The sequence below is a fragment of the Trachurus japonicus genome, chromosome 19 (genome assembly GCF_045865225.1).
Source record: "Trachurus japonicus isolate A0001 chromosome 19, Traja_1.0".
Classification (NCBI taxonomy): Eukaryota; Metazoa; Chordata; class Actinopteri; order Carangiformes; family Carangidae; genus Trachurus; species Trachurus japonicus.
The window spans coordinates 24,139,959-24,158,720 of record NC_140925.1 but is presented as its reverse complement, the minus strand read 5'-3'; the positions used below and the strand labels follow the sequence as shown (position 1 = coordinate 24,158,720).

Here is an 18,762-nt window from a genome sequence, read left to right as displayed (position 1 = left end):
CAACCCAATAAAATCGAGTAAGAATATAAGGTAACAAATCATCACATTGAAATGTTAAATTACCACATTATTGCTTTAAGTTCCCCCAAAGCAATATTATAACCCACACGCCAGGAAATGACTTTCCATTATTAACCAAATCCCTTGAAATTAAGCTGATGATAAACCACGTTTTATTTCTGCAAAGATTAAATGTGTGTTGTGTTTGGTTTTTTTTTTTTACTTATAGTTCTTGACTCTGTGCTCAGCAAACAATGTTAAACAAGCTCAAAGTGCAGCAAAACACTCTTATATTTTTCTGATACTTGATGTTAAAGCAGAAGTAAGCTATCCGGTCATTTTGGCTAACTTCTTATTCAGCCGATGGAATTAGCAGTCCCCGCCCTCGTCCCTACGTCACCACATTCCTTGGCTGCACACACAGAGAGGACCGCCCCTTTATGCCGTTCTCTCTCCTCATTGGATAAAGGTTGTAGGATACAAGGAAAGTTTTCTCCTCGGCTTACAGCAGAGCAGAGTGACTGACAGACCCGTGTTTCAGACCAAACACTCTATAGAAGTGATTGCTGTCGGAAGATGTAACTATTTAAGACTTATATTAACACAAACATTCCACTTACTTCTGCTTTAAATATCAAATGAAAAATGCATCAGTGGGTAAAGAAAAGCTTTCAAGATTTGTTATACAAGCAATAAAAATAACCAATTTTACTCAACCACAAATGTAGTGCCACAATTTCCAAAGGGAAAGGCCACTATTACGTGAATCTGTCTAATACCAAGAGAAGTTTTCAAGTCAATCTAAGAAATAACAACAGAGTTGCATGAACACAGACTCTGTGGTTACTACTGCAATAAAAATCAGAGCTGCCATATTTGAGGTCTATGGATTTAGTCATTGCCAGATTAATATAAAGTATTAAGGCAAAAACTGAATCCCACCATCACAATCACGCAATCACATGCAAGTAGATGAAATATTTACTTGCATTTATATTTACTTGTCTCAAATTTTAGGGGCAAAATGCCCACATTTAGGGGCAGTGTGAAGCCCTGCATTCAGCTACTCACCATCCACAGTTACTTTCAGTCAATTATGTCTGTCATCACAACAAGAAAAATAATCAAATAATAGGTTACATTTATTTCATTTTTTGAGGCATTGATCATCAAGACAAAAGTAGCCTACAACATTTTAAGTTTGATTTTGTTTTAATAGATTGTGCACTGAAGATAACTATACAGTTCAATTTACATTTATGTAGCCTATACGCACACTTTTTTTTGGCAGTTTGATAGAATAGAATAGACATTTATATAATGTTAGTCACTAAACATTAACAAAATATCATGTAGCTAATCCTATTAAGGAAATTAAGTCTAAAGCCTATCAAAACATTTTAGTAATAAAGGTCAAATTTGTGGCAAGTCTATTGTATTGGGCTACTAGACTACACACGTTATGTGATCATGTTAATGCGTCCACCTCAGGTCCACCTCCTTTACGTGTTTCCATCACTGTCCATTGACACTCTGTGAAACCTCGGCAGCCTTCGCCTGTCTCCTCTCACGACCCGTCCTCTACACCCATAATTCCCCGCGCCAGGACAAGATGGAAGAAAGCAGCGACCGCCGGAGAACAATGTTTTGGCAATAAAACCCCAAAAGCGGCGAATACGGAGACAATACAGGCACGTTTGGAACCAACTGCGGTCATGTGTAGGTGAGTGGGAAACCAAATTGACTTTTTATTCTTGGTGAGCGCTCGGCCTTTGTCGAGATTTAGGCGACGGAGAGACGTCTGGCTCGGCGCAAACGGGGAGATGCAGTGAGAGCCAGCATCATTGTTTCTGTTGCATGGGCCGTAATGCGGGTTTTCGGTCGGGGGGTAGCTAGCAGCTAACTAGCTAGCCCAGTCAGCTCGTGGCAGCTTTGATTGTTATAAACACAGTCACCTCGAAGCCCACAGTTTTGTTTTTTCACATTTAGATCGGTCAACATGCACCGTAAACGACGAGGGATGTTTCTTTAGCTCGGCGTGCTGGTGAGCATTAACCCGTTGTAATTACAGCTAAAGTTAGCTATCAATAAATAGAGCGCCAGCGTTGGTCGCAGCCAGACAGATTTGATTTCATGAGCGTCATCAAAGCCTGGGAACTGGAGAATGAGCAATTCATGCCGCTGACCTGACTTCAAAGCAAAAAAAAAAACTGGCTGTTAAATTTCACATTGTCGACGACTATTGTGTATACTTTTTGACCTTTTCACGCTATTTGGGTTTTTAGTGTGTTTCTATCTCATAGTATCGTCATTAAAATCTCCACTGATTGCGTTAATAATCATCAAATCATGGGTCCTTGTTTTAGCGTCGGCTAGCTTGATAGCAACGCAGGGTAACGGGCTAAACGTTACGTTACATTGGCTATAACGGATCAAATTAGACATGTATTGATTACAAATACAGCTAATTTCAGCTCAAATAACTTTCAGCGTGGACCCAATTGTAGTTGAATGCACGATTGTAGTTCGCGGGACGTTTTGGACGATTGTTTTGATTGAGGACTTGAAGATAACGTTGATTGTGTCTCATTGTGGTTAGCCGGCCAGCTAACGATGCTAACTATTATGCATCACAAAAGCTCATCCGCTTTCTGTTGGATTCAGTGTCGCGCAGCCAAATGGTCGGCCGGTCTAGACTAAACAATAAATTCCCACTCCACTCATTCAGTTCTGCTCGTTTCGATGCTTGTCCCGCTTAATCATCCGACTGTGCCCTGCGTCTAAAAATCACTGAAATGTAGCGTTGGATTTGACCTAAATATTGTTTGTTTTAGGCAAGTGTAGTGAACCGATTAATTTGCCAATATTGGACCCAATGACGCCAGCTTTTGCGTTCAATGTTGGGTTATTAGCCAGGCATGGTAAGCGGTGTCATCCAGCATGCATCAAAATTGTTGAAACAATAGGGATATTTAGCAGAGATTAAATTTTGGCTGTGATCCAAGTCACATGTGGTGCAAAATGTCGCAAGTAAAAACAATACAATGTGTAGATTGAATATTTCGGGGGGCTCAATTTTCTTATAGAACAAAGGGGACTAAAATATTTCACTGCCAAAACTTTACTTATGTGATTAGTGGCAGAGATTCACTTTTTTTTATTATCATAAACTCACTAAATTATAGCATCTCACAACAGATCACTAAGGCCATCTTTTGAACCAACTTTGATTTTGCCAATTCGTTTTTTTCTATTTAATTTTTTGTACATGATGCATGTTATAGACAAGCAATTTCAGTTTCAGTTGGAGTTTGGTAAAGAGGCGATCACGATTGAGTCTCTTTTACGTAGTCATACAGCACCTGAGCGTTGAGAAGTATTTAAAGTAAGCTGTGCCAGAAATTGTGGGTGGTGGGTTTGCTGATTTGTAATACATGCTTAGTTACATTTATTTTATTTTTTAAATAAACCCTGTCACATTTAAGCAAACCTGTACACAGTGAGGTATTTATTTAAGTTTAGAAGTTGAATCTGTGAAATTAACTGTGTTCAAAATATTCACTAAGGCTTCCAGTAACTTTACCCAGGGCTTCTGTTGGATAAAGTCCAGTAAATCCAATCAAGCATTTAATAATCGAGTATGAGTGCTGTGTACAGTGCCATGTAGTGGTGATCAAATTTAGTTAACCGACAATACGAGAGTTGATGGTAAATATAACCAGTGGTAGTTACTTTGGATTTTATCTACTCATTCATGTCTGTAATAACCTGATTTATTTATTTATTTTTAAATCTTCTCTCTATTTCAGGATATTCTCCTCCTGCATTCCTCTTTAGATTTATTGCCCTCCTTCTCCCCTGCACAAAGCAGAAGCACCACCATGAGTATTATCCAGGACAAATTAGGCAATGAGTTTTTGCGCAACGGTGGCATGGACCCCAATTTTGCACCAGGTATGCTTATGTTCAGCCACCTGCCACCTGTCACCAGCTTTACACGGCTGGCCTCCCAGTCGGTCATGGGGGAGCTTCCTCAGGAGATGATCTTGAAGAAAGAACGCGACTCACCCCCAGAACACCAGGGCGCCGCTGTTGGGAATACGGGGGGCTTCCTCCACAGCATGGGCATTAAGCAGGAGCGACTAAATGAGCTGGATTACCGCATGCCCCTCTATAGCGGGGGCGGAGGAGTAGGGGTGAACTGTGGAGGGGGCGCGGGGAAGAGTGGCACTGACATGCCGGACATGTCTTTCGGCAACCACCACCAAAACCACCAGAACATGCTCCTGCATGACCTCAGCCTCAGCAATGTCCGTTCCCTTGGCGAACCGGTGAGAAATACTATTGTTTCAAGTGATATTTCGTACATTTTACTTTTTCTGCTTGTACACACTTTTTATCTCTTACAATACTGATTGTTATACATGTATTGTTATTTGTTCTTAGATGCCTGGAAGACCAGGTAAAGATCCAAAAGAGTCCACAGGTCGAAGAGGGCGGAGGAGCAACGGGGACGGGCAGGGAGGCAAAGCCCGACGGAAACGTAACGATGCTGCAAAGGTTAATCTCTTTGTTTTCCTGGTCTCATTCGCTACACCTAAAAAATATTTTGTTTTCCTGAGAGATATTGGCACATGATGAGAATGGTATTACACCTGGAATGCTTTAGATGAGTTTAAACTATGCTAACCTGCTGTAGGAAGGTCATCGAAAAGTTATTAGTGCCCCTTGTACTCATGATTTTCTCTCTGTAGGCCATGATGTTGGATGCAGATGGAGCCTGCCTGTCCCCCAACTCAAAACCACATATCTGTGAGCACTGTAATGCGGCCTTCCGCAGCTCCTACCACTTGCGCAGACATGTGCTCATACACACAGGTAAGAGACTTTCGCTGCTTGTTTGTGCCTTATCTCTTCCCTCAGGCTTTCTACAGTTACAATATGTTTTTCCTTACCAACTGTGTTGACAAAAATGTAGTGATTTGAGATGCAAACCTTACAAGTTATGTCAGGCACAGTGTTTTCATTCGTCTATATAACATAAAATTCTGTAATGCAGAGGACAAATTCTGCTAAAAAATATTTAGTCCCATGTCGATTGCCAAAGTTTGATAAGTGAAATGAGATTTGTTATGAATAAACATAACACTCTCAAAACAGAATCAGTTTCAAGAAACAAATAAATTGCTCCCTGAGGAATCCTTCAGTCTTACTGATCCTCTCTTTAGTACTTCAGTGTGACTTAATTTAAAACCAGACAGTCGCTAAAGCCCAGGGTGACTCAGTGATTACTCATGTGTTTCTGGATGCCTTAGTCATTCTCTTTGCTGGGAACTTGTCACGTGGTTCTTTGAATTTTGAACCCATAAATATTTTAATGAGAATCCATCCATTTTACTGTATTTCTTTTAATATATAGTACAACTTTCACATGTGAAATAAGTTGCTTATGTATTTTTTTAAAAATACCGTAAGGAGCTCTATGCTATCCAAAATTGACAATGCAGTGAATCCTCTCCAACATCTGTTGGTGGTGTGTAGACTGTAAGTATTTGCGGTCATGCACCAGGTATTTGACAGAATGCCAGAGGTTCCTTATTGTTGTGACCATTCAGCGAGCAGAGTTTTGTGACGGGCTGGGTGTATATTAATGTGGTGAGCGGATGGTTGTACTCTTGATCGCACAGGTGAGAGGCCTTTCCGGTGCAGTCAGTGTAACATGAGCTTCATACAGAAATACCTGCTCCAGCGGCATGAGAAGATCCACAGCGGTGAGTTTCTGCACTTGGTTTTGTTGTTAAACTAAATGTTTTTTTTTGGAATAGTCACCTTCAATATTCAGCAGTTTGTCAGTCTGTAGGTACTTTATTTATACTAACACTGCCCCTGTTTGTTTCTTGCAGGAGAGAAGCCTTTTAGCTGTGACCAGTGTAACATGCGCTTTATCCAGAAGTACCATATGGAGCGGCACAAAAGGACACACAGTGGCGAGAAGCCATATCGCTGCGATACCTGCCAACAAGTAGGCAACATCCAGTTTGTTTGCTAAGTAGCTTTCTACAGCGTTGCCTGTATCTGTTAAATGTTGTTCATGTTTACACTGTATGGAATTTTAATGCATTTTAAATTGTCATTTATTTCTAAAAATTTATTTATAATGTAGGAGTAATTATAATTTATAGCATGTAAGCAGTCGTATAAACAAACTGTTTAACTCTGCAGTAGCTTTGCTGTTTTTAAAACTATTTGTGTGTCCAGTGGAAACTATAAGCTCATCCTTCTCTCTTTTTTCTGTCATTCCTTCTCGTAGTTTTTCTCTAGAACAGACCGGTTACTGAAGCACAAACGGACTTGCGGAGAAGCCATAAAGAAGGGCCTGGACCCGAGCATGCTGGAGCTCAGTGAAGCGGAGCTGGGCCAGGGCAGCTATTCACTCACTCAGGGAAACTCTACCACCTCCGGACGCAAGAGGGCCAAGTCCAAAAACGGTGAGGGTGGTGAGCGCAAGAGGAAGAAGAATGCCTCGGCATCACTGGCAGCAGCCTCATCCTCGGGGGGGATGGCCCGCGACTTGGGCCTGCAGGACTTCAACATGGAGCACCCCTCAGGCTCTGGCCCCACCATGCAGGGACGCACTCCCAAGTTGGTCTTTAAAAAAGCTGGCCGCAAGGGTCTTGACAAGGGCCTCCTCTCTCTGGAAGACGGCGTTGATGGACAAAAACTGTTGGGCCAGAAGCCCGGCTCCATGGATCACGTGGAGAGCTCCGGCCTTGACAACATGGGTCTACTCCAGGGAGCCGGGGGCAATAAGCAGGGGCCCACCACCAGCAGCAACTATGATGATGCAATGCAGTTTGTGAAAAAGCGGCGCTACCTCCACGCAGTTAACAATGACTATGGAGCCGGCTCACTGCACATGGCGACCCAGGGCAACAGCGTGATCCAGGGCTCCCTGGGGCCCGAGCCCACGCTGGCCATGCTGGACTCGTCGCCGTTGGAACTCAAACACGACAAGTCGGGCATTCCAGACGAGGTACTGCAAAGCCTGCTGGATCATTATAGCCATAAGCCAGAGGGGACACACCACCACGACGTGACTTTCGACCTGTCGGACCACCCACACCACGTGGACCTCCAACCAGCAGCCCCCGTTACCCCAGAGTTGGAGGACGACTCACCCAATGGTGGCGATAAGACAGCAGTGATGAGCGAGTACTCGAAATTCCTTCTGCAGGCCCTGGAGCGCACCAGCCATAGTGGGCCCTTCCCCAGCCTTGGCCCATCGGGGCCGTTTCCACTCCTGTCCAGCAGCTCTAGCCCCACGGGGCCCCTGTTCTCTGACAAGCACGTGTACACCACATCCCCCCTGGATTGCGGCTACCCGCCATCCGTCTCCTCCCCGATGCCCATCGTCGCCCCTTCGTCCACCTCCTCCTCGTCCTCTTCAAAGTCCCACTACGGCATGCTGGTGGGCTCCCCCTCCCAGGCAGGCTACCACCTCAGCTTGGAAGCCGCCAGCCACCAGCAGCTGACTCCATCTCAGGAGCTGACGGAGCAGTTGGAGAAGCAGCACTCCCCCAGCGCCTTCAACCTACCTCCCCAGGACCTGACTGCCCAAGCAGACGGCTCCAAGGGGCAGCAGCCCAAGGCTGGAGGGAGCGCTGCACCCACCAATGGCTCCAGCTACCCAGACCTGTCCCCACTGAACCCCCCTAAAGAAACCACGTACCAGATTGAAAACTTCGCCCAGGCCTTTGGCTCCCAGTTCAAGTCAGGGCGGCGGACCCCTCTGAGCTATGGCAGTGATCCTGGGGCAGAGGTCGACCACCGAATACGGACTCCAGTGTCAGAATTCTCAGGGTATACCAGTTTGTTAGCTGACGTCAGTGAGCCAGTGAGTACAGGATCAAAAACCCCGACAAGCCAAAGTTTCAGATAAGGGTCAAACAAGGTGAATCCAGCAGGGGCTGTTCTGTTACTGTCCATACAGTCCCTATACCCATCCTAATTTTGTTCTTGTAGCAAAGTTTTGTTTTTTAAACACTGCCATTAAATGTTAATACAAAAATGACCAGGGAGGGTCTTCCATGGCCTCAAATGCAATTTTTTAAATATTCTCATTTTTATTATGTATTTAGTCGCTTAATTTTTGTTTAAGAGTAGTGATTTTGATATGAACGTACCGTAGATTTAAATGTAATTTAAAACATTTAGAGGGTAGCTATAAACTTGCTTGATTTTTTTTCTTCTACTTCTTTCCTGAACCCTTGTGTTTTACCAATCATCATACCATTCATTGTAAAGTAATAATGAATAATGTTGATAACTTCAATAATAATAACATTTGTGGCAGGGAAAGGCCCAGAATTCAAATGGCAAAAAAGTATATATTGTCTGTTACAAGAAACGTTTTAACTCAGGAAAATAGGCAAAATTGTGTAATAAGACTTTGTATTATGAGATGCAATTAGCACAGTTTTTACAGGTGTACTTTGAGACTACAAAGCTTTGATTTTGTTTTTGTGTTTTTTTAAAACTCGTCAGAACAACAAATTACAATACACGATCATGTTTGGTTTCCACTGCGTGTAGCTTTGTCGAGATTATGGTACTGTTGTGTCAATGTGAAGACATCCACATTTCTTTTGAGAGCCACATGTGTACACGAGGTAGTGCAAATTGTAGTGGAGTGCACACGCAGCATGTTCTGAGGTGAAGGCGATGCTTGAACATAACTGACTGTTGTTTTATCGGCACGCAAGTGTCAGTCAGCTCCCGGCTGTGCCCGCCCGTGGCCAGTAGAAAAGACGGCATAGACTAAACTTCTACGCATCACCGTTAATGGCTGTCTCAGAAATGCAATGAACACCCATCTGCAATCTTTTAACATGCTGTTGCTGAAGTGATTTCTGTTTTCTTTTTAATCGAAAAAAAAAACCAGTCACTACTTTTCTGCTCCACTCCTTGCTGTTCCTTTTTGTGTCAATGAAATCAAACAAGCACTTTTTTAAACAAATCATCATTGGAAACAACAACAACCCATTCAATTTGCATATGTGATACGTGAGTATTATGCTAATGCTTATTCATATTATTTTAAGAGGAGAAAACTGTGAATGGGGAGAGGGAGGGAAGGGGGGAGGGAGGGAGGCATGGACTGTGGGTGGGTGGGGGATTGGGAGGGAGGAATGGGAGGGTTGGATTATTGTTTATTGGGGTTTGATAGGGGTTGACTAGGCATGACCATGGGCATTTAAATGTATTTTGTTGCTTTTTCTCAAGGGTAGAAGAGAGAGAGAGGGGGGAGGGCTGGGGGAGGGCTTGGGGTGGGGGATTTTTTTTTTTTTCTTACGGTTTGTCGGGTGATGTTGTAAAAAGATGATTTGCCATAATTTTGTTATACAATATTTTGAGAGTACCTCTTTGTATTTAAGTGTTTTGAGAGACGGGCTGACATGCTGGAACCCTTATATCTTTAACCCCCCCACAGGTATGTCCGATGCATACCCAAACCCTTTTATTTATTCTCCACTAGCCACAACAGAACTCAGTAGCAGATATTTTTTGGCATGTAATCACCGGACCTACACCCCCTACACCCCCCCGTATTTCCTGTTGTTATTTTTAATGATTCTTTTTCAAAACCCCACTGTTCTAGTCACTGCAAGAAACTGCTTAAAAACAACTAAACACACCTGAAAAGTTAAGTTATACCTATCTTCCCTCCCCAAAATGCAGCCCTGCACTCACAAGAATAAACAATGGCCTTCTTTGTCTTCCATGGCTAAAGCCATTCTATCCCGGCAGCCAGGGTTGATATTTAATTTAGTTGATTTCCTGTGAGACCACCTCCCCTCTTCTTTCCTTTTCCTATGTCTGTGAGCTGCACAGCCAAGAGACTTTGAAGCTGCTCAGATCACAGGGAACAAAGACTGACTGACCAGCCACTTCACTCCAAACACACACTATGCTTTTAAAGGAGAGAAAAAAAAGACAATAAGATTGACCTAAATATACCTCATATCACTAAAGCGTAAGAAAGCAGGGACACGCGTTTCATGTATGTAGTGGAAATATTTGTAGTATAGGTTCGACATATTGTATAATCATTTAACACTGCCTGTGTTTACAATTATAGAGCGAATGACTCAAAATGCAAATGTATTATTTTTTTTCTGTAAAAAAAAAACATCCACGCCAAGCAGTGTTGCATTCTAGATGCCTCATAGAACATTCATTTTTCTCATGTTATATCCCTTATTTTTGTTACTTGCCATAATGTGTTTTGATATGATCTCTAGAAGGATATTGTTTACAAAAATGTACAAAAACACTAAAAATGTGTGTTCTCAATTTTTTTTTTTTTTTTTTTGAGTTCTTCTCCAGTATGCATGATAAAGACATTTTTGTATGGCTTTTTTTTCTGTCACCTCAATACCAAATTTTGTAGCAGAAGCCTCCCCATTCCTTTGTCTTATTTGTTCTAGACCCCTTGTGATATGATTTCCCAGGCTGTACCTGTTATTGAGATGATGAACGGATTAGAGAAGCCAATAAAAACTTTTTGTTACAAAAAAAGAAGCACATGGTGCATTTCTTTTGTCCTTTCAAAAGCACTAAAAAGGCAACCTTGAGCTTTGTCCTGTCAGTAAAGACTGAAAAATGCCCAGGTTGAGACATGTACTTCTGCTGCTTTGTTTGACATGACCCAGATCTGTGTCAGCCAGTAGGCCACTGGTAACAATGCTACAAATTTGTCAGGCACTCACACTTCAAAGCGGCATTTTATTGTTTATCAGAAGCTAAAGTATCAAAGGTCGAACTAGTGATGAAGCTAGCTAACAATGTAAAATCTGACTTCGCAAATAACTGCAATTGTAATTTTCTATCTATACCCAAACAACAACAAAAAAGAGCTTAATATCTACAAAACTATAAATAATAATACTTTTTTAAAAATGCACTAAAGCACGGCCCATGTACAGTTAATTCATTATTTGTGCATTGTTTTGACTGTAATAGAATGATACTGTTGCATAGTGCACAACTGCACATTCAACTAGTCTGAAAAAAGTCAAACTGTTTGTTCCATTGTACCTGTCACGCTATCTATTTCATCAACTGTAGAATGAAATGTGTAGCTTATATTGGACCAACGACATGATTTACAAACGAAATAAAACAGAAAAAAGAAAAACAAACTAAAAGCCAAAGCTGTAGAACATGTATATTAATGATAACAATAACTACACTTAATAGCAGTATTTCACACGCTATCTATTTCTGCTACCCTTTGGGGCAGACTATCTATCTATCTATCTATCTATCTATCTATCTATCTATCTATCTATCTATCTATCTATCTATCTATCTATCTATCTATCTATCTATCTATCTATCTATCTATCTATCTATCTATCTATCTATCTATCTATCTATCTGTCTATCTATCTGTCTATCTGTCTATCTGTCTATCTATCTGTTGGGAAAACAGGAGTAAACAGTCAGGTGGTTCATCATCATGTACCAAATTAATCAAGGGCAGCAGTAAAACAATGGCTGTGCCAAATTAGATGTTTATAACTGAGTTTTATGCAGGTGTCTGTGCACGTGATGCACCTTGTTGCTGTGAGTGAACCCAGTTTAACGTGTCGTGTGAGGTTAATCACACTGTCCTGTAGACAAACAGTAAGAGCCTGTTGCCAGAGGATGGAGCTGTTTTCCTTAAGGAACACTGACAGCTCCATACGCTGTTCTGTACAAATGGTCTCATTAGTGTGTGCTATAGGGTAACCAATATCGAATGTAAACCTAGTCAAACAGTCTCAATAACAAGATGTGAAGCAGGTGCACATCCTCTGGTCTTGAAAAGGTGCTCAGCTACACATGGAGATAATTAGAGAGTCCCAAGGAGGGAATAGCGGCACGCTTTATAAAGAATACTAGTAAAAAGTCTCAATAACAGTTTTGTTTTCACGCTGAGTATTTAAACAATGCGGGAGTATTGCACTGTTTTCAGCTTTAACCCAGCTGTACATTGTCCATACATGTATCTAGCAAATCAGCCCATAACCATGATCTTTTATTAAAGCAGAAGTAAGTGGAATGTTTGTGTTAATGTAAGTCTTAAATAGTTATATCTTCCGACAGCAATCACTTCTATAGAGTGTTTGGTCTGAAACACTGGTCTGTCAGTCACTCTGCTCTGCTGTAAGCCGAGGAGAAAACTTTCCTTGTATCCTACAACCTTTATCCAATGAGGAGAGAGAACGACATAAAGGGGCGGTCCTCTCTGTGTGTGCAGCCAAGGGATGTGCGTGAATGTGGTGACGTAGGGACGAGGGCGGGGACTGCTAACTCCATCGGCTGACAGGAAGTTAGCCAAAACCACCAGATCACTTACTTCTGCTTTAACCTTACCTGAGAATGTTAATTTCCTGACCTGAATCATAGCTTAACTAGTTTCTTTGCTACCACAATCACCACACAACCTTTCCCTAAACTTAACCATATTGTAGTTCCCACACTGTAGAAACTGAAGTCTGCGCTTGTCCAGAAATGAGAGAACGATAACACATGCAGATACTTCCAGACAGACCATAATGAGTATGATGGGAAGCCTAAAGAGGTCTTAAAGTCCCCCTCCCGCGACCCTTTTTGGTCATTTTAAAACCAGCTCATTAGCAATGAACCTCTGGAGGGTGGGCGGAGACTGCGCTGCTCTGCACCCCGCCCAGCCACCTCCTCGCACCCCACCTCCTGCTTGCTGACAGCTGAACATTGTACAATTACAGATTCAGTGCATTTAGCGTAAAACTCCACACTGGGATTCAATCCCAGACTGGAACATAGTCATTGCTCCCAGTGCGAGCTGCTCTACCAGGTGAGCTATACCTGATATACCTCAACAACTACACCGAGCTGCCAAGTCTTTCACCTCTGAGCCAGCTGCAGAGCGGGGCGGGAGCTTGTAGCACTAGTGCCCTCCCCTGGAGCTGTGACACGTCAGCTCCAGTCTCCCTGAAACTGCCAGTTTGCGTCTGCCATTGGTTCACAGCAATTTGCTCAGAAAAACTCAGAAATGCAATTTTGCACTTCCTTTTCTGCTGCTATGTGCTCTAACACAAGAAAAATGCCACAGGAACATGTGAAAAGCACGAAAAACACAATTTTCATGGGAGGGGGTCTTTAAAGGGGTAGTTCACCCAAAATTGAAATTTCACTCATTATCTCCTTCCCCTCATGTGGACTAAGGGCTGGGAGAAGTTTCAGAGTCCTCCGTGGCTTCTCTGAGTTACAGGGGGTCTCGGCGTAGCAGTGCATGTCAATATAAGGGTTGCAAATGGATACCAACTGTCTTGGTAACAAAAAGACACACCAAAAAACATCCAAATACCTCCAAGCTGCTCGTATGTAATGTCTGTCTTGTACTGAAGCCCCGAAATGCGAAATTGTCCCGAAAAAAATTTAATATTTCAAGCTTGTTTGTAGCGGAAGCTTCTCGAAGCTCCTCTTCCCGGTTCGTCAAATTTGGACGAACCAGGGTCTGTCCTCTTCCCAGTTCGTCCAAATTTGACGAACCGGGTAGAGGAGCTTTGAGAAGCTTCCGCTACAAAACAAGCTTGAAATATAGACTTATTAAATTTTTTTTGGGACAATTCCGCATTTCGGGGCTTCAATACAAGACGGACATTACATACGAGCAGCATGGAGGTATTTGGATGTTTTTTGGTGTGTCTTTTTGTTACCAAGACAGTTGGTATCCATTTGCAACCGTTATATTGACATGCACTGCTATGCCAAGACCCCCTGTAACTCAGAGAAGCCACGGATAACTCTGAAACTTCTCCGAGCCCTTAGTCGACATGAGGGTGAGTAGATAATGAGTGAAATTTCAATTTTGGGTGAACTATCCCTTTAAGAGTCATTGGAGCTCAACATAGTGGGAGGTTTTGGAGCAACATGTCAGACGGAGTATCTGCTCCCCTCTTGACCCCACCTCTTCATGAACATTGAGTCCTAGTTACACCTGTCATTGCCTGGAACAGCAGCTTTAATGAGGGCAATAAGGTGCATGTGACTTTGGACTTTTGGCAGTAGTGAGAAGACACCGAGGCAGTTATTGCTCGAACGCACGATCACACCTCTGTTGACACTCGCACAGTGATGTCTTCATAAAACCTGCGAGAGAAGAATGCAGCTGGGGAATAATCGATGTATCTCTAGTTCTTAGGAACAAATTGCTGAGTGAGCAGTTAGCAGTTTGATAATGTTAATTGAATCAAGTTATTTCTTGGACTAGTGGACATCACTGTTGCTGACAACATTTTGTGACGTTAAAATGTCCCCAGTGACGCAAGCATTGTGAGTCACATCCTTTTGGCAAAGCAAAAGGAATTGTGGGAACTTAATTGAACTGGACACAACTGATTTATATTGAATATTCCTGGCAAATGCAGTGATTATCTGATAGATTATGATAATTCCTTCCTCTCAATCTCAGTTAAGTTATCTTCTGCCAAAGGTCCAGAATGTGGAATTCATTGCCTATACCTAAAATTTTTTTGTAATTCACTTTTATTAGTTTTCAACAAGAAAAGACATAGTACAACATACCATACCACGAGTCTAAACCAAGCCCAAACAGAGCCTCTACAAAAAAAACAAAAAAAAGACGAACAAACAGAGGGAGTCCAACAGAGACAGTATACATACTACACCTATACAAATATATAGCCTACATACAAATGCAGACTGGTGACGGGAGTTACCCGTAAGGGTGCAACCCACCATTGTATCAAAATGCTGCAGTATAAGAGCTCCATATTATCATGTATAACTCTTCCTTGTCTCGCAACCTATAAGCAATCTTGGCCATCTCATCGAACCATTCCTTTATGGTTTCCAGTGTTGCAACACTACCCTACATCCAGTAATAAGTGCTGTTATCTGGTGGACAGTTAGCCCACTTCCCTTCAGTAACACACCTAGTAGACAAAGCACTTTAAAAAACAACAACTTATCTTCAGTTTAAAAGAGCACTGCAGTCATTCCTTCTAACCAACCAACACTTTCCATATGGCCTGCCTTTATAAAATACTCAATATTCATACCACTATTCGATTATCTATTAAACACTAAGTCACATGTTCTTAGGCAAGGCAGCTTTATTTATATAGCGCATTATATACCAAGGGGCAACTCAATGTGCAAAAACAATTTAACAGTAAGAGTTGGATAAAATATGCATAAAATATGAGTTTGCAGCATGAAATATTGATTTGTATTAACACAATTAAGATGATTTACAGTGCAAATCCAAGATTAAGATTTAAGTTCTTTAAAAGAGCTCTGCCATAAGCACATGAAAAGAGAAATGTATTGAAAAAGGCTTACAGTTGGGGCTGATTTCAGTTCTGCTGGTAGTTTGTTGTTAGTCTGTTAATGTCTCTGCTGAATTATATAGGGCTTTAATATGTGTGAGTGAATGTGTCTCACAGTTAGTAATCACAGGGTTTTTGAAATGGATTGTCATTAGTGCTATGTCGAATTATGTTAGTTTTTGTTATGTGTAAAACCTTGTGGCTCGCAAATTTCATAATAACACTGTAGCCATATCCTAGTCCATGGGAGAAAAGGTTCCAAATAGAGTTCATTCATCTGAACACATTCAGATATGCCAGTAGTGCTGATGTAAACCTAAAACACAGTATGTTATTCTATGTACTGAAGATTGGAGTTTGTTGGTTTTTTTTGCTGCTGCTACCAACATGGACATTTAAAATATATTTTATCTTCAGGTTGTATAATTTTTCCATAAACACCCATGATGACGCCAAAGTGGTAAAAGACTTTGTTCGTCTGTCAGCTCAAATATGAAACTAGGTATAAGGTCATGTTGAGAGCTGGAATCATTTTTGGGTAGTGGTAGTGGTGGCGGCGGCGCAAAATCTCATAGTTTTCATTAGACTTTATGCATGATTCTTTATTCCGAAAGTGACAGTTTTAAACACTTTGATATTACAAATGTTCAAACTTTATTATGTCTTATTTTATTTTACAGTGTACACCACAGTTGTTATATCTTACATCTTATGACGTTTTAAATCAAAGGTCACCTTGTCGTTTGTCCTGCCCTGTTTTATTGCCCTCCTAGTTTCAGATAACACTGTTGTAAGTGAACCAAGCCACTTTCTGAAAAAAAGTTGTTAGACTTGCTAGCATTATGCTTTGCAGAAACATCTTTTTTTTGTTATGGTGTGTGGACACATCCATGTGCCTGTGGAGAAATCATATTTTTAGAGCTTGTCTCGGGGTTAAATGATGACAGGTGGAACTGCCGTAAATTGATAAAGAACACTGTTGAGGAATGTAACCTCTGTTCCTCTTTTTAATCACTGGCCCTATCAGTAACATATAAAATTTTATGCTGAAACGCCCAAAGGAAACTTTGCTATGTACCCTGAAATAAAACTGAACATAATTGTTTTTGTTTTAAGTATTTTTTGTTTTTTTGTTTGTGCAAAATTTCCAATGTATCCAACTTTACAATTTCCCAGTTATGTAGATAAATCTCAGGAAGAATGTAGCTATACGTGACATCACTCAGTGCCAACGTGATGGGCTGTGCTTTTATATAGCACAATAATAATGTCTGTCAGTGAACTGTGTCCTCTGCTATAAAGCTCTGTCCTAATTTAAAACACTGGTATCTCTCTATCTAAAAAGAAATCAAAGTCTTGATTCAAGATGTCTAATGGCCTTTTAGTTTGACCCATGAGCACAGAACACTCTATACATATCTATTTATCAGGGACTTCTTACTGGCAGACAGTACTATTTATTATTATTATTATTATTATTATTATTTTGTATTTCCACAACTGTGGTTTTCTGAACATTGGGTTTCAGTGACCATTTTACAGGCTTCAAATTAAAATGACGTAAAAATGCAGCTCTCAATATTAAGAAAGGAAAAAGAAGTCAATAGGACTCATATAATCCACAAATAACTTTCAGTTTAGTTTGGGGGGCATGAGGAAGCAGAACTCTAACTAATGAACAAATGTGTGGAGGTTTTAATCTGTCATGAACAGACGTCTGGTTTATTGATTTGGCTATATTTCACATAGGGAGTTTTGAGGAAGTTATTTTATTTATTATTTAATTTTTTACAGGGACAGATAGCGCACAATTAAAGTAACTGTACCAGAGTTAGCTGACAGCTAATTTACATCTGTTGTCCCTGTTATCTGACCTGGGATTACAAAACTGAAACATTGCATCTGTGATTCAATCAACAAAATATTAATCTGCAGCTATTGTGACAACCAATGATGAACCATTTTAACACTTTTTTCCGCTACATTTCTAAAATGCCAAAATGCCAAACATTTAGTATTACTTGCAGCTTCTCGGTTGTCAAGAGCCATTTCTTTGGCATATGTTATAAGCCATTATTATTATTAAGACATTTTGAAGATGTCATCTTGGGTCAAAGCAGTTAAATTCTAATAATCTAATAATAATAATCTTACTTTAAGATCAACCTTAGAATAAAAATGGTTTATATAGCAATATGCATTTGTCAGTATTATCTCATGTAACAGAATGTCAATCCAAAGCCTGTCTTTAGCAGCCACCACAGCCTACGAACCCTGTTCGGTTTGAAGTTGGCCAACAAGAAACTGCCACGTGACCTATGTTGATTCAGTTATGTGTTTGCTGAGGTAATTTCACTCTGTGCTTCCCTGAGATCACTTGTCAAATATTCAGCATAGCCAACTCTTTTCTATAAATCCCTGTGTGTCTGTGACTTTACCGGATTTTCTACAGTTCCTAATTCTGTGACACACATTCCATCCTTTAACAAAAACAAACTGACAGAAACAGGTATGTCATCAATCGTTGATCAATCTGTGCAGGAAACAGATCAGACAGTCCTGCCCCCAGAGGTGTGGCCAATCATTAAAACTACCAGCGCAGGACACCTGAGCCCTCATCATTCCAGCTTTTTAGGGCACTAAAGTCTCTTCTACAATCCTCACTGACTTTCACTACCTTTCCTGGAGTAAAGTTTTATCCTGAAGGTCATTTTCAATGGCTGGAAAACTCAGACTTCTGGCCGTCCTCTGGCTGGTCATTGCCTGTTATGGTAAGTTATTATTTTAATATTACCTTTCAAATATCCACTTGGTAATATACTTAAAGGTTTGTGTCAAATGTATTTGAGGGAGACTTAAGTCAAAAACTTTTTTTTGTACATTTTAGGCTCCAGTATATGTTTCTACACAAAGTAAATATATTTTCCACACATTGCTAATGTTTTGGAAAGTTTAGTAGTAAACAGGGGATTTCACATGATAGCTTATTCAATCCTGAACCAATGGTAATAAAGATAACAACTAGAAATAAACCCACCAATGGTAAACAACTGTATGGTTATTTTTTTCATTCTCTCATTCCCAGTAATTGGACTTTTTGCCCACTGAAAGTATCTAGTCTTTTTGTTAATGGTTTTACAGAATAGAAATCCAGACGTTCAGTTATTTACAAATCTCCAGTTAAACTTAACAGGCAGAATTTCCAAATGTTCTCAGGCTCTGCCATACAGCCATTTTTATTTTAACATCTTGACTGGTTTGGTTCCACATGCAAACAAATGTAAATATTTGACTAGTGTGGTGATGCAGACAATCTGACCTTACTTTATGACCCTGTTGTTACCCTCCCTTCCATTAGAAAGCTTTTCCAGTCAAGGAA

General features: G+C 40.9%; 2 protein-coding genes across 2 annotated transcripts in view; both read left to right on the top strand.

Moving 5' to 3' along the window:
- Positions 1-1,510: 1,510 nt before the first annotated feature.
- znf281b (zinc finger protein 281b) lies at positions 1,511-8,580 on the top strand. The gene is made up of 7 exons (XM_085762360.1): positions 1,511-1,723; positions 3,810-4,331; positions 4,447-4,560; positions 4,755-4,878; positions 5,688-5,771; positions 5,904-6,022; positions 6,311-8,580. Exons 2-7 carry the CDS (start codon positions 3,882-3,884, stop codon positions 7,937-7,939), a joined length of 2,520 nt encoding a protein of 839 aa, XP_085618486.1. The 5' UTR covers positions 1,511-1,723; positions 3,810-3,881; the 3' UTR covers positions 7,940-8,580.
- Positions 8,581-18,099: 9,519 nt separating this feature from the next.
- LOC146968151 (uncharacterized) overlaps positions 18,100-18,762 on the top strand; it is a 7,265-nt gene continuing 6,602 nt past the window's right edge. Inside the window, exon 1 of the mRNA XM_085762300.1 lies at positions 18,100-18,154. Coding sequence (XP_085618426.1) covers positions 18,100-18,154 — 55 coding nt within the window. The remainder of the gene's footprint in view (positions 18,155-18,762) is intronic.

What these genes read in the sequence shown, in the direction of transcription:
- znf281b (XM_085762360.1), top strand. Translation starts at nt 3,882, where the DNA reads ATGAGTATTATCCAGGACAAATTAGGCAATGAGTTTTTGCGCAACGGT. An exon ending in ACATGTGCTCATACACACAG is followed by an intron (nt 4,879 to 5,687) that starts GTAAGAGACTTT and finishes TTGATCGCACAG; the next exon opens with GTGAGAGGCCTTTCCGGTGC. An exon ending in GCATGAGAAGATCCACAGCG is followed by an intron (nt 5,772 to 5,903) that starts GTGAGTTTCTGC and finishes TGTTTCTTGCAG; the next exon opens with GAGAGAAGCCTTTTAGCTGT.